The following is a 13,121-nucleotide window of genomic DNA, read 5'->3' as shown; positions in this document are numbered from 1 at the left end:
GGATTCCACACACTTCTGCTTCTACCACTTTAACACAGTTAATAGCGAACACTGTTAAGAATTAACGTTAGATCAAGTTCATGTCTAGATAAGATAAGATAAGATAAGATAAGATAAGATAAGATAAGATAAGATAAGATAAGAAATTACGTTTTCTGATTTCTGTATTTGGCGTCCATGATACTGCGTAGCCTTCATAGTAAATTTAAACGAAAACAAATTTTTTGCACAATAGTTATATATGGAATGTGACTATGATTTATTTATTAATTTTATTTTAGTTTTTTTTATTTATATATTTTGTTGCATGTTTTAATGGGGGGAAAAAACGCCATCATATTTATTAATTACACCTACTACACCTTTATATTCCCTTCTAATGCACACAGAACCGAAACTATTTCAAATATGAGCTGTTTATAATCTACACGTTAAATCTTCCTAACAGGAATTTTTTTTTTTTTTTTACCTTGCATGCTTGTTGAGCTTCCTAGGCATCAGAGTGAAAAACTAAACCCATTACAAGTTGCCCAGGCTTTATCATCAGTAGTTCCTAATGATCCACCGTTATCAGAGTTATCATCGTTATAAAATAATCATCATAAAATTAGCCACAATGGACCTGCGATATAGAACCGCTCGGAGAACCGGCTGGCTTGTGAGGGATGATGTGCTGAAGTGTACTCTAGGTCTGCGGATAGTTAAAGTGATGCTGTGAGGCACAAGGGGGGGGGCATGGGGGTGCATGAACGGGGCCTGTTATTTATTTACTGATTGATTGATTCACTTGATTCATTTGTTTATTTATTTATTCACTTGTTTTATTCATGTATGTATTTATTTATGTATTTACATATTTTATTTATTTTCTTGTTTTTTTATTTATTTATTGTTAGTGAGTTACATTGATGGAAATCACAGCCCACCATCACTAATGTTACATTTTATTATTGACTTATTATATTTATTTCATTCTTTGACTAGACCTTTTTACTAAAGAGTTTTAAACCAAACATTCACTAAATCCCCAAAACCAAAGCCAAAACAATCTGACCTTAGATCTAATGTGTATTCTAGGTAGAAAGTTCAAGGAATAATCTCCATGACTCTAGTTCATCTGCTCTGAAGCAGTCTGTGGAATTAACTTGCTATAAAAAGTTTCACGCTGGTGTTTTATGTCTTTTCTTATTTAATGTTGTTGCTGTGTTTATTCTGTCGTTTGTTGCTGATCTGTCCTAAAGTAATAAGAAAAATAAATAGAGGGTTTTCTGTCCTTGCTCTGCATTTTTTATCTGATTCTGGTCTCTGCAGGTAAGCAGGTAGAGGTAGACCACGCGCTCACCTTGTCCTGCTTAGTCTCGTGCTCGGCGGGTGGGGATGTGGGAGATCTCGCGCTCCCTACAGCTGCCTGGCTCGCGCTGCCACCACCACTACTACCACCAGAACCTCCGCCGCCGCCGCCTCCTCCTCCGCCAACACTCGGGCTCGCGCTGCTCCTCTCCAGCGTCTCCACTTTGATGAGCCGGTGTTTCGGAGACACGTACTTCACCTCCGAGAGTGCTGCGCCCGTGAAACAAGTGTTGGCGCCGGCGGCGTACGGGTCCTCGAAGTCCAGCTCTTTCTGGAGTTTGTACGCGGCGAGGATATCCGGCTGCGCGGCGCTCGGGTAGCTCGCGCCTACGGTGCCGGTGCCCGCGTGTTGGTAAGCTGCGGCGGCCGCGTGGCAGTGCCGGTAGTCCGGTCTCGGAGGCGCCGGCGGCGAGGCTTTGGCGCTCTTGAATCCCAGGTGCTCCTTGAACCATTTGGCCATGGTGCCAGCGCATCGCTCACCGCTCCGACACGCCGAGGTTTCCGTTCCGGGTTTCCGTTGTTCCTCCTGAGTCTCCCAATATTCGTTAAACTCGGTTAATCCGCAACACTTTTCGGTACGAGCTCTCTCTCTCTCTCTCGCCCGTTTCTGACCCGCGATCACTTTCTGATGTGTGGAAACTCTGGCTGTGTGAGTGCGTCGCCGAGCGCTCAGCCCACGTTTCTATGCGCGCAAGGTTGCCAGGTTGCTATGAGTTTTTCTGAAAGGGGTTGCCAGATTGAAACTTAACTCTGAAACATTTTGTTCCTCCTAATCCTCTGATCGACCTGCAACGAACTTAACCTTTTTTTCAATTCTATCTGCTATGCAAAGGATTTAATATGTTGGCCATATTCACAATTAAGTAGAAACGATACAATCTGGCAACCCTGGGAAGCTTGTGCTTTGTGAATGGAGCTCTAGATCTCCGCCTGTCTGTGCAATGCGCTATAGCAAGGAGACACGACTCCGACCCTGACAGCTCAGTGGAACTCACATGAGGAAGATAAACTAACACAAAACAAAACATTTAATGGAAATAATTTTACCATCTGAAATATACTGAAAGTCTGTCTTGTATTAAACAAAATAAATAAAAGGGAAACAATGCATCTGTGTGTTATAACTCATTATAACTCAGATTGGACAGAAGGTGTCATTTTCTCTAACAGCCGGCACAGATTTATATGTATCGCAGGTTTATATGTATAGAATCTAATATGTGATTGTTTCTATAGAAACAATTCATCCTATACATAATCAAAATCTGATAATAAGCTAATTTAAAAACTGGCAGCTACAACCTTCTCATATTTGTTATAGGAGGTAGCATCTAAAAAGATTATCCACATCAGATTATTTGATGGAAAAACAATCAGTACAATCATGTGCAACAGGACCAATAAAGTTAGTATAAACAAGCGAAGACAGGGCTGATTTCTTTCTAGCCTAGACTGTAGATACATGCAGCCCACCAGTGATGGTTGTGTCATGGGACGGCACACAGTGACACACTTCCTAGATCTGATCTCTATTTGTGCTGACGCATTTCAGACACATCCGTAACACATCATCATCAGTGCCTGAGAACGTGCATGTCTCGAGTGTAATGAACATGAGCGAGATGGAGTATTTACCATGTCATCCTTTTATTTAACGCAAAATGCATTTGGAGGAGAAACTAAAACTAAATAAATGGAGCACATGTTATCAAATTAAATGACAAATGACACAAAAAGGACCAAAAGGGTTACAAATGTTCAAACTAAAAGCACTGTAGACTAGAAACACTTTATTAAGAGAATATCTTTGTGTGTGTGTGTGTGTGTGTGTGTGTATGTTTGCTTCGCATTAGTCTTAGCATGCCATGGATGAGTGATCATGGTACAATGCATTGCCGAACACTAATCATTTCATTATCACGCTACTGATAGATATTCAATTTTAGCCTCCTATCCCAAATGACAACCAGCCATCACTGCTTGTTATATATGGAGCCACGTAGCTCCAGAGCAAAACAGAAGACTTCAAACTTCGTATAACAAAAACACCACACGGCTAAAAATGGATTAAAACCAAACTACAATAGAAACTATAGAAGCAGAAACGACACTCAGTGCCTATTGTACTAAATATCCATAGTCGAATATCCTTATGTTGATTCTGTAAGGAGCAGCGCCATAACCAGGATCGAAATTTTAGGGAGGTCTACAATGCAAAAATGTGTTAAAGTTAATAAATCACAGTGCTGAATGTGATTGCTCACGTTAAATCCTCCCATTCTTCCATAAACAGCTCTGACTTCAGTTTTTATCTAGATTTATTGAGGTATCTATTTCAGTTTAGAAAGCAGCCGAAGTTGATTACAGGAAAATGCTTTCTGATTTTTTTGCCTTTATATTTCTTAAAAATGACTTTCTTAAGGAGCTTAATGGATCGAATAGCATTAGAGGTCTTTGCAAGGATCTACCATTTCTCATGACTACACATTGAAACTGAGCTTAACATTTTTGTTCAGATTTATCCTCACATAGTAATTTTTTTTAGGATTTTTGTCCTTAAACAAGTTTATTTAAAATGTTGATTTAAAATCTATTGTAGGAAAATACAGTGATTAATAAGAGTAGATCCTTGTACACATCCTACTGTCTACATTTGAATTAAAACAGCGGTGGCAGCTTATATTTACCTCCCTGGTGGTTACCATAAAAAACCCTGTATATATGATATGAAGAAGCAGCAGTGAGTGACACTGGCTAACAGAAAATTCTCAAATTAAAGTCACTTTAAATTAAAATCTGATCCCTTCCTCAGAGACTCGACAAATAAGCTATTTACACGCTTCACAGAGAGACGCGGCTAGTCCGGATTGATGAGACGGCGAGTTTAATTTGTGTTTTTCAAAACACTGGGGTTGTCTCTCACATGTTTGCTTGTTGTCACCTTATATACAGACCTACAGTGTTACACTTCCTCAGGAACTCGTGAGCTGTTAAAGTAGCCAGCTAGCATAACAGTGAAGATCAGGTTTTAGGCTAGTTCTCTGATTGTTTTGCTGCCTAGCTTGGACATAACATTTCAAGAAACTAAACACAAATAAGCCTGTTACTGACATTTTGATAAATGCCAGATTTTATCATAAACTATAATGCAGTTTGTTATCAAATTGTATTTTACCTTCTCTTTGAATTCTGGTTTATTCACCGATCAGCCATAACATTATGAGCAGTGAGAGGTGAAGTGAATAAGACCTGATGATCTCCTCATCATGGCACCTGTTAGTGGGTGGGATATATTAGGCAGCAAGTGAACATTTTGTCCTCAAAGTTGATGTTAGAAGAAGGAAAAATGGGCAAGAGTAAGGATTTGAGCGAGTTTGATGAAGGGCCAAATTGTGATGGCTGGACCACTGAATCAGAGCATCTCCAAAACTGCAGCTCTTGTGGGGTGTTCCCGGTCTGCAGTGGTCAGTATCTATCAAAAGTGGTCCAAGGAAGGAACAGTGGTGAACCGGTGACAGGGTCATGGGCGACCAAGGCTCATGGATGCATGTGGAAAGTGAAGGCTGGCCCGTGTGATCCGATCCAACAGACGAGCTACTGTTGCTCAAATTGCGGAAGAAGTTAATGCTGGTTCTGATAGAAAGGTGTCAGAATAGACAGTGCAGGACGGGTCAGGGCTGTTTTGGCAGCAAAAAGGGAACCAACACAATATTAGGCAGGTGGTCATAATGTTATGCCTGGTCGGTGTATATTCAGCTGCACGGTTGAATGCACAAATCTGATTGGTCAGAAGGTGTACAGTATAACGTATAACAACACGGTTTGGAAAGTAGTTCCGGCTCTTACATGAATGATGTGTTTATTTGAATACATTATTGTTTCAACATCAAGAGCTCACGCACAGTGGGCACTCCGCAAAACCGGAAACTAATAATAAATAGATAATAAAAACATGTAGTTTAACAAGACGCGACCTATAATCAATGATGTGCTGACATTTTCTGTTAAACATTTATGGAAAGAGTCTTGATTGTATTTGATTTGTAACAGTTACTGTGTTTTGTAATGTTTATCAGGTTTTTCAGTAAAGTACTAGCTGTATTATTTTTTTCCCACAGAGAGAGAGAGAGAGAGAGAGAGAGAGAAATGCTAGTGAGGGAATGGCCCAATATTTATAACAGCTATAATGTGAGGTAGAACAAGAACTAACTAGTTTTTCGGACGTTCCATAGATCTAATTTGATGTGTCATTCGTTAATACATTAACATCGACAAATTATGGTATGAAGCAGAATAACACACACACACACCAGACCATGCTGTTATAAAATAAATTAACGCTTGCTGCATCACTAATGCCAATCATATTGATCTATAGGCTCCTTTATAAATGTGAGAACCCGCCTCTCTAAAGAAAGTGGACCAATCAGATATCAAGTATATGCTTGATAAAAATGTAGTCCCACATGTGAGCAATATCAGCACAAGTAAATTGTCACCTTTATGAGCAGTGAGAGTTATCTTTCCCTTTGAGAAGAATAAAACCAAATAACAGTTCAAGACATTTAATTTCAGCAAGCAGCGTTTGATTAACCCAGGAAACCTCTAGCGATGCATTAACACCAACAACACCTACAGTGTCCAACCGGACATACCTATATAAACACCATAGGTGTTAAATCAACATTGGGCTTTTATGGATTGTAAGAAAAGCTGCACTTCATTTATGGATCCATGTAGCCAAAGCCCCAGTGCACCTTAACTCATTACAGTGTGACCTGACAGCTCGTCTGCAACTTTTCCGAAATGCTGAAATTAAACAAGTGAAAAACGTGTCCCTGGATACAGCTGTCATCCAAAGAGCTGTCGCAGTTTCCTCGACATGTGGCATACTGTACACGCTCTCTTAATAATCCAGAGGCTGACATTTCCCTTTACAGAAATGCCACACTCGCACTCTCTCTCTCTCTCTCTCACACACACACACACACACACACACAGCAATAGTCAAAGAGGGACTATGGCTTTTTTATGACGCAGTATTTCTTTTTAATGTGTTGATGTCCTCTAAGCAAAGATCACAGAACACAGTGAGCAGCTTAACCCTGAAGAGCCTTTGAGGGCCGTTTTTTTCCCCCTGACTCCATAACTTCACTACTGTACAGTTTTAATGCAAAACAGCTTCCAAATAACAAAATATCCTTGAAGCCTTAATAACCTTCTTGGATTTATTTCAATTTATATTGAAGGTTGTTTGTGTGAGAACAGGTCGTGTTGTGGTTGTCCTGCTGGTTAAATATATGTTTGTTTGTTTTAAATTCTTAATAAAATATTTCCTTTATAATTTATCAAAACTGAATGTAAAATAAGAAATTTCACCATAATATCTAGTTTAATTTTTACATGTTTTTTTGCTGAGAGGTTGCATTTCTCTCCTCAGTGTGTAACCATTAAACAGTCATTGTGGTTAACGTTTTTAACTTAATTATTAATAAATGAATTCCCCAAGGTTGTACTTTCAAAATGACCCGTTTTATCAATATAATTGAAAATAAAGATGAGAAAATACAGAATAAGTTGAACTTGTCCTGCTGATCAAGTGACTTGCAGAGGCTTGAGTGAATGCTGTGGTGAAAAATGTCCATTTTTCCTAAGCTATAAGGGGTGATTTGTGGAAAAGGACATTTTAAGCACAAGATGTTAAATGAATTCACACACGAATGCAAAAATACAATGCTGTACAATGTGAAATGACTGTAAACCGACCGAATAAATGCAGGAAGAATGCTGTAGGTTACATAACGTATCTTTTAGGTACAGCTGAATGCAAAGGTTTCTACAAATAGAAAAATCAGCACAAAACAAAGGAGTTAATGCTCTCTGTACAGGCCTGAATTAAATAAATAAGAGTTAGAACAGATATTATTAAGAAGAGTGGATTAAGACTAAACAAGCAGTGTTGCAGAGGTATAACAGATTTCAGGAGGAGTTACAATTATGTTTTTCTTGCTTGTTATAACACAGGAACATCTGTGAAACACATTAAATCATGTTGGTATAAATGAAATTTCTTTCTATTATTCAATTTGTTCTTAGGGTGCACAAACTTTTGGTTGCTTAATTGCTTGATTTGGTTGGTTACTGGGCTGTTGGGCTGATTGGCTGTTTAATTTTTGGGCTGTTTGTTTGTTTACTTGTTTGATTGGTTGGTTGGTTGTTTTGTTTGTTTGGTTGGTAAGTAGGTATAAGTAGGGATTTTTTGTCTGGCTGGCTCACTGGTTGGATAGTTAGTTGTTTTGGATAGTTATTTGTCTGTTTGCCTGTTTGTTTTGTTGGTTGGTATTGTTTATTTGGCTGTTTGCCTGTTTATTTGTTTGTTTGGTTGGTTGGTAGGTTGATGTGTTTATTTGGCTGTTTGCCTGTTTGTGTGTTTGTCTGGTTGGTTGGTTGGTTGATTTATTTATTTGCCTGTTTATTTGTTTGTTTGGTTGGTTGGTAGGTTGATGTGTTTATTTGGCTGTTTGCCTGTTTGTGTGTTTGTTTGTTTGTTTGTTTGGTTGATTTATTTATTTGGCTGTTTATTTGTTTGTTTGGTTGGTTGGTAGGTTGATGTGTTTATTTGGCTGTTTGCCTGTTTGTGTGTTTGTTTGGTTGGTTGGTTGGTTGATTTATTTATTTGCCTGTTTATTTGTTTGTTTGGTTGGTTGGTAGGTTGATGTGTTTATTTGGCTGTTTGCCTGTTTGTGTGTTTGTTTGTTTGTTTGTTTGATTTATTTATTTGGCTGTTTGCCTGTTTGGTTGTTTGTTTGTTTGGTTTTTTTGGTTGGTTGAATGGTTGGTTGTTTTGTTTATTTGTTTGTTTGTTTGGTTGGTAGGTTGATTTGGTTATTTGGCTGTTTGCCTGTTTGTTTATTTGTTTGTTTGTTTGTTTGGTTGGTTGGCTGTTTTATTTGTTGTTTGGTTGGTTGGTTGAATGATTGGTTGTTTTGTTTATTTGGCTGTTTGTTTGTTTATTTAGTTGGTTGGTTGGCTGTTTTATTTGTTGTTTGGGGGCTTGGTTGAATGATTGGTTGTTTTGTTTATTTGGCTGTTTACCTGATTGGTTAGTTGGTTGGCTGGATAGTTTGTTTGTATGGCTGTTTGTTTGTTTGTTTGTTTGTTTGTTTGTTTGGTTGGTTGGTTGTCTTTTTTATTGGTTGTTTGGGGGGTTGGTTGAATGGTTTGGTTTATTTGGCTGTTTGCCTGGTTGGCTGGTTGGTTGGATATTTTGTTTATATGGCTGTTTGGTTGGTTGGTTGGTTGGTTGGTTGCCGGTTTAATTGGTTGTTCTGGTGGTTGGTTGCTTGACTGTTTGTTTAGTTGGTTGGTCAGTAAGTTGTTTGTTTTCTTCATTCATTTGGCTGTTTCATTGGTTGTTTGGAGGGTTCTTTGTTTCTTTTGTTTATTGATTGGTCAGAGCATGCAGAAAAATATTACTGAATCAGGTTTACAGTTACAAACCTATAAAAGTTTAGCACCACAGATGCCTGGAACTGAGATTATGAGGCATGCTGGTGATTTTGGCTTTAGAAAACAGATCAAAAGCAGCACTGACGCAACGGAGAGTTGCATTCCTGTTACACCATATCAAATCCAAGAGGCTTATAAAAAAGACCATAAAAACTTAAGTGTCTAGAAAGAGAAGTCATCTCAGTGTAAAATTATATTGTTTGAAACACTCTCTTCTTTGCTTCTGTAATATTTTAGAGTACACAAGTAAGTTCCCAAATCGCTAATCAGCACAATAATATTCCCAGGTTTGATGAAGTGATATGGCATTAAGTAGTCGTTTCAATTCTGTGGGAATAAATTTAACATGAGTGCAGTATTCATTGCATTATCTCAGATCATCTCAATATGCAGTGCAAAGCTAATATTATGTTCCAAAGCCCTTTTCTCTTTTCACCTGTCAACAACATTATCAAAGCATATACCCGGGTTGATTAAAGGCAGATTACGTTCAACAACCACCTGAACCGATTCATTACAGCGCGCCAGGAGAGGAGATCAGCAGCAAACAGCATGGTCTATCTGACATTTAGAAGTGTCTATGAATGTTAATATATATTCATCTGTTTTCTGGTTTCCCTCCTCCGCTGTCTCAGCTGTGGGAAGAAAAATGATATTGTTTGTGAGAATGCACTCTGATCCACTTAATGATCTGCTGTATATATGCAGGCTAAAAATAACCGATGCAACCTATTGATTTGCTCTTTAGTAGCTTTAGGTGACCCTCAACCAGCTGAAATATCTGATAGTGTGAATAAAATAGTAGAAGCGGAAAAATTTCTACATGAACAAGTAAGGAATAAATCAAGATGTGGGCATGGTAGTGTAGAAAGATAACCCATGATGGAGTGGTGTGATGCCGTTACCACACCAAGATGGATTATTCCCTGGAACAGCACTTCCTAAAGTGTTTTATTTATTCTATAACACAGCAATTTGCCAAAGATGAAAAATTTTAAATTCAAAATGAATAACACTTCATGATTTTTACATCCTATAATTACAGTTCACGCTATCCAAAGTTACTTCCTGTTGTTACAAACAGCTACACAGCTATAAACACTCATCATCCTGGATTTTTCCTCTCTTTGAAGATAATGGGAAAAAATTAGCCCTCATTTCGGAAGACTTTGCTTTAGTGAAAGACTTATAGACTGTTACAAAATGTGAAAAAACAGTGAAAAAGTTATAAAAACTATAAAAAAGTTAAATAAACAACTAACAGAAAGCATCGTCAAATGAACAAGTTAAATAACACATCTTTTATCAGTTTAAGATTAGACATAGATGATGTAAATTGTCTGTCATGCACATTTCTGTAAAGTAGATCAGTTCCAAAAAGGTCTAAAATAAATTCAAGTATTATTTAAATGATAAATATTGTTATTAATAAATTATTATATATTATTTTATTATTTATATATATATATATATATATATATATATATATATATATACATAGAATATATATATATACAGAGAATAATAAAAAAAAAATTGAACGGTGGTGATAAATGTAAAAAATAAAAAATTAAAAAATAAATTATATATATAATATATATATATATAATTATAATATAATATTATATATATATATATATATATATATATATAATATTATATTATAATTTACTATATATATATATATATATATATATATATATATATATATATATATATATATATATATATATATATATATATATATAATTTATTTTTTTATTTTTTATTTTTTACATTTATCACCACCGTTCAATTTTTTTTTTTTTATTCTCTGTGTCCGAGTCTGTTTGCTAAAACACTTTAATAAGATCATATGTGGGCCACCACTTCATGAACTACGCTCTTGGGGAACTCTTAAAGGTTCAACAGAGTGTTTTCCATTCAGAAGGACCTCCTAAGAGAAGCATTTTAAGAAACTAAGAATCCATAACTACACACAAAAAAAAAAAAACATTTCAGAACTGAAAAACCATGGAAAAACGACACTTTTGCTTCCCAACCATAATTTCTTCACTTCCAGCGGTCATTTGCAAAATCCTGTGGATATGAAGCAGATTAAGAAAGAATTTGAAGCGTCTAGGCTCCACATACTTGAACCTTCTTGAGTTACGAATCAGAGTAAAGTTTGTGACCTTCTGACTTACTTAGACATAACACTTTTTTATAATAAGGTCATCGTGACATTTTTACTTTTTTAAACAGAGACATACTTTTTTTTTGTGAAGAAATGTCATTTTAGCACACTATAGAAAGTGGATATGTGGGATCTGAATAAAAGTTTGAATAAAAAAATGAGCACAGTGTGTAAAAAAATGCAGCAGGACACATTCCGTATTGCATGCTGACATTATTCTCCCAGAGTCAGACTGCAAAATAGAAATCGGATCTAGTTAAAGAAACACATCTAGCCTTGTCTCATTCTTACATCGGCTTAGAAAAACGATACCTCAACACACATGACCTTCAGACTCACTCTTATCCTCTCCGCTCTCTCCGTCTGTCCTCTCGTCTGAAAGTCTGACACATATTTATTCTTCTTCCAATTACTGCTTCTACAATCATCTTTTACACCTCAGGCTATTAAATTAGCATTTTTATCTGACGCTTTGAAATGATTGCTGTCTGATCAAATGGACCCAAGATTACAAGTCATTATAACATGGAAATAACACTGTACATATATTCGTTTATAACTGAATAACAGAATTGTATTTATTTTACATGGTTCCACATAAACACATGTACAAGGAAAGGTTACAAAAATGTTATACCTGTATATTTTCCACCCCTATACACATCCTCATACGAGAGATCTGATAGAGGTTATTATATATGACTTACAGTATAGCGAACAGACATGAACATCTGAATTTAAACCCTTCAGCGATTATTCCTGTCAGACATAATTTCACAAGCTAAATTATTTCCACAAACTCCACCCTGTGGAGACACAGTTATTTTCCTCTCATTTTTCCTGTTTATCTACTGGGGCTTCCCGTCTCATTTATCTTGCAGTCCAGATGCACTGCTCTGTGAAATTATTCTGGGTTTTTTTGGGGGGTTTTTTTGACGTGATGAACCAAATGTGGGAGTTACAGGAAAGGCTTCTAGCTGGGCAGCCCCACTTTCCCTATAGGGCCGAGGGTATAGGCCACCTAACAACAGGTTTGTGGGGTAATAGAAGTCCATCTTTTTGTTAAAATGGGAAACGAGGACGCCTTATTTGTGGTTGGGTTTCTAAATTTACTCAATGAACTCAGAAACATCTATCTATCTATCTATCTATCTATCTATCTATCTATCTATCTATCTATCTATCTATTTATCTATCTATCTATCTATCTATCTATCTATCTATCTATCTATCTATCTATCTATTGATCTATCAACCTGTCTCTCTCTCTCTCTCTCTCTCTCTCTCTCTCTCTCTCTCTCTCTCTCTATCTATCTATCTATCTATTGATCTATCAACCTGTCTCTCTCTCTCTCTCTCTCTCTCTCTCTCTCTCTATCTATCTATCTATCTATCTATCGACCTCTCTCTCTCTCTCTCTCTCTCTATCTATCTAACTATTGATCTATCAATCTCTCTATCGATCTATCGACCTCTCTCTCTCTCTCTATCTATCTATCGACCTCTCTCTCTATTTCTCTCTCTCTCTCTCTCTCTCTCTATCTATCTATTGATCTATCAATCTCTCTATCGATCTATTGACCTCTCTCTCTCTCTCTCTCTCTCTCTCTCTCTCTCTCTCTCTCTATCTATCTATCTATTGATCTATCAATCTCTCTATTGATCTATCGACCTCTCTCTCTCTTTCTCTCTCTCTCTCTCTCTCTCTCTCTCTCTATCTATCTATTGATCTATCAATCTCTCTATCGATCTATCGACCTCTCTCTCTCTTTCTCTCTCTCTCTCTCTCTCTATCTATCTATCGACCTCTCTCTCTCTCTATCTATCTATTGATCTATCAATCTCTCTATCGATCTATCGACCTCTCTCTCTCTCTCTCTCTCTCTCTCTCTCTCTATCTATTGATCTATCAATCTCTCCATCGATCTATCGACCTCTCTCTCTCTTTCTCTCTCTCTCTCTCTCTCTCTCTCTCTCTATCTATCTATCGACCTCTCTCTCTCTCTCTCTCTCTCTCTCTATCTATCTATCTATCTATTGATCTATCAATCTCTCTATCTATCTATCGACCTCTCTCTCTATTTCT

At 37.0% G+C, this 13,121-nt stretch overlaps 1 protein-coding gene across 3 annotated transcripts in view; it reads right to left on the bottom strand.

Moving 5' to 3' along the window:
* The window catches only part of zgc:158464 (uncharacterized protein LOC791139 homolog), a 145,477-nt gene extending 143,390 nt beyond the window's left edge, over nt 1-2,087 (bottom strand). The window contains exon 1 of one of the 3 annotated variants that reach the window (XM_058387320.1): nt 1,343-2,087. In XM_058387320.1, coding sequence (XP_058243303.1) covers nt 1,343-1,810 — 468 coding nt within the window. In that variant the 5' untranslated portion in view covers nt 1,811-2,087. The remainder of the gene's footprint in view (nt 1-1,342) is intronic. The other 2 variants (XM_058387321.1, XM_058387323.1) reach the window with 2 other exon arrangements.
* Between the last annotated feature and the right edge of the window lie 11,034 nt (nt 2,088-13,121).

Source organism: Hemibagrus wyckioides, linkage group LG04 (genome assembly GCF_019097595.1).
Source record: "Hemibagrus wyckioides isolate EC202008001 linkage group LG04, SWU_Hwy_1.0, whole genome shotgun sequence".
NCBI lineage: Eukaryota > Metazoa > Chordata > Actinopteri > Siluriformes > Bagridae > Hemibagrus > Hemibagrus wyckioides.
This window is presented reverse-complemented; position numbering and strand designations above follow the sequence as displayed.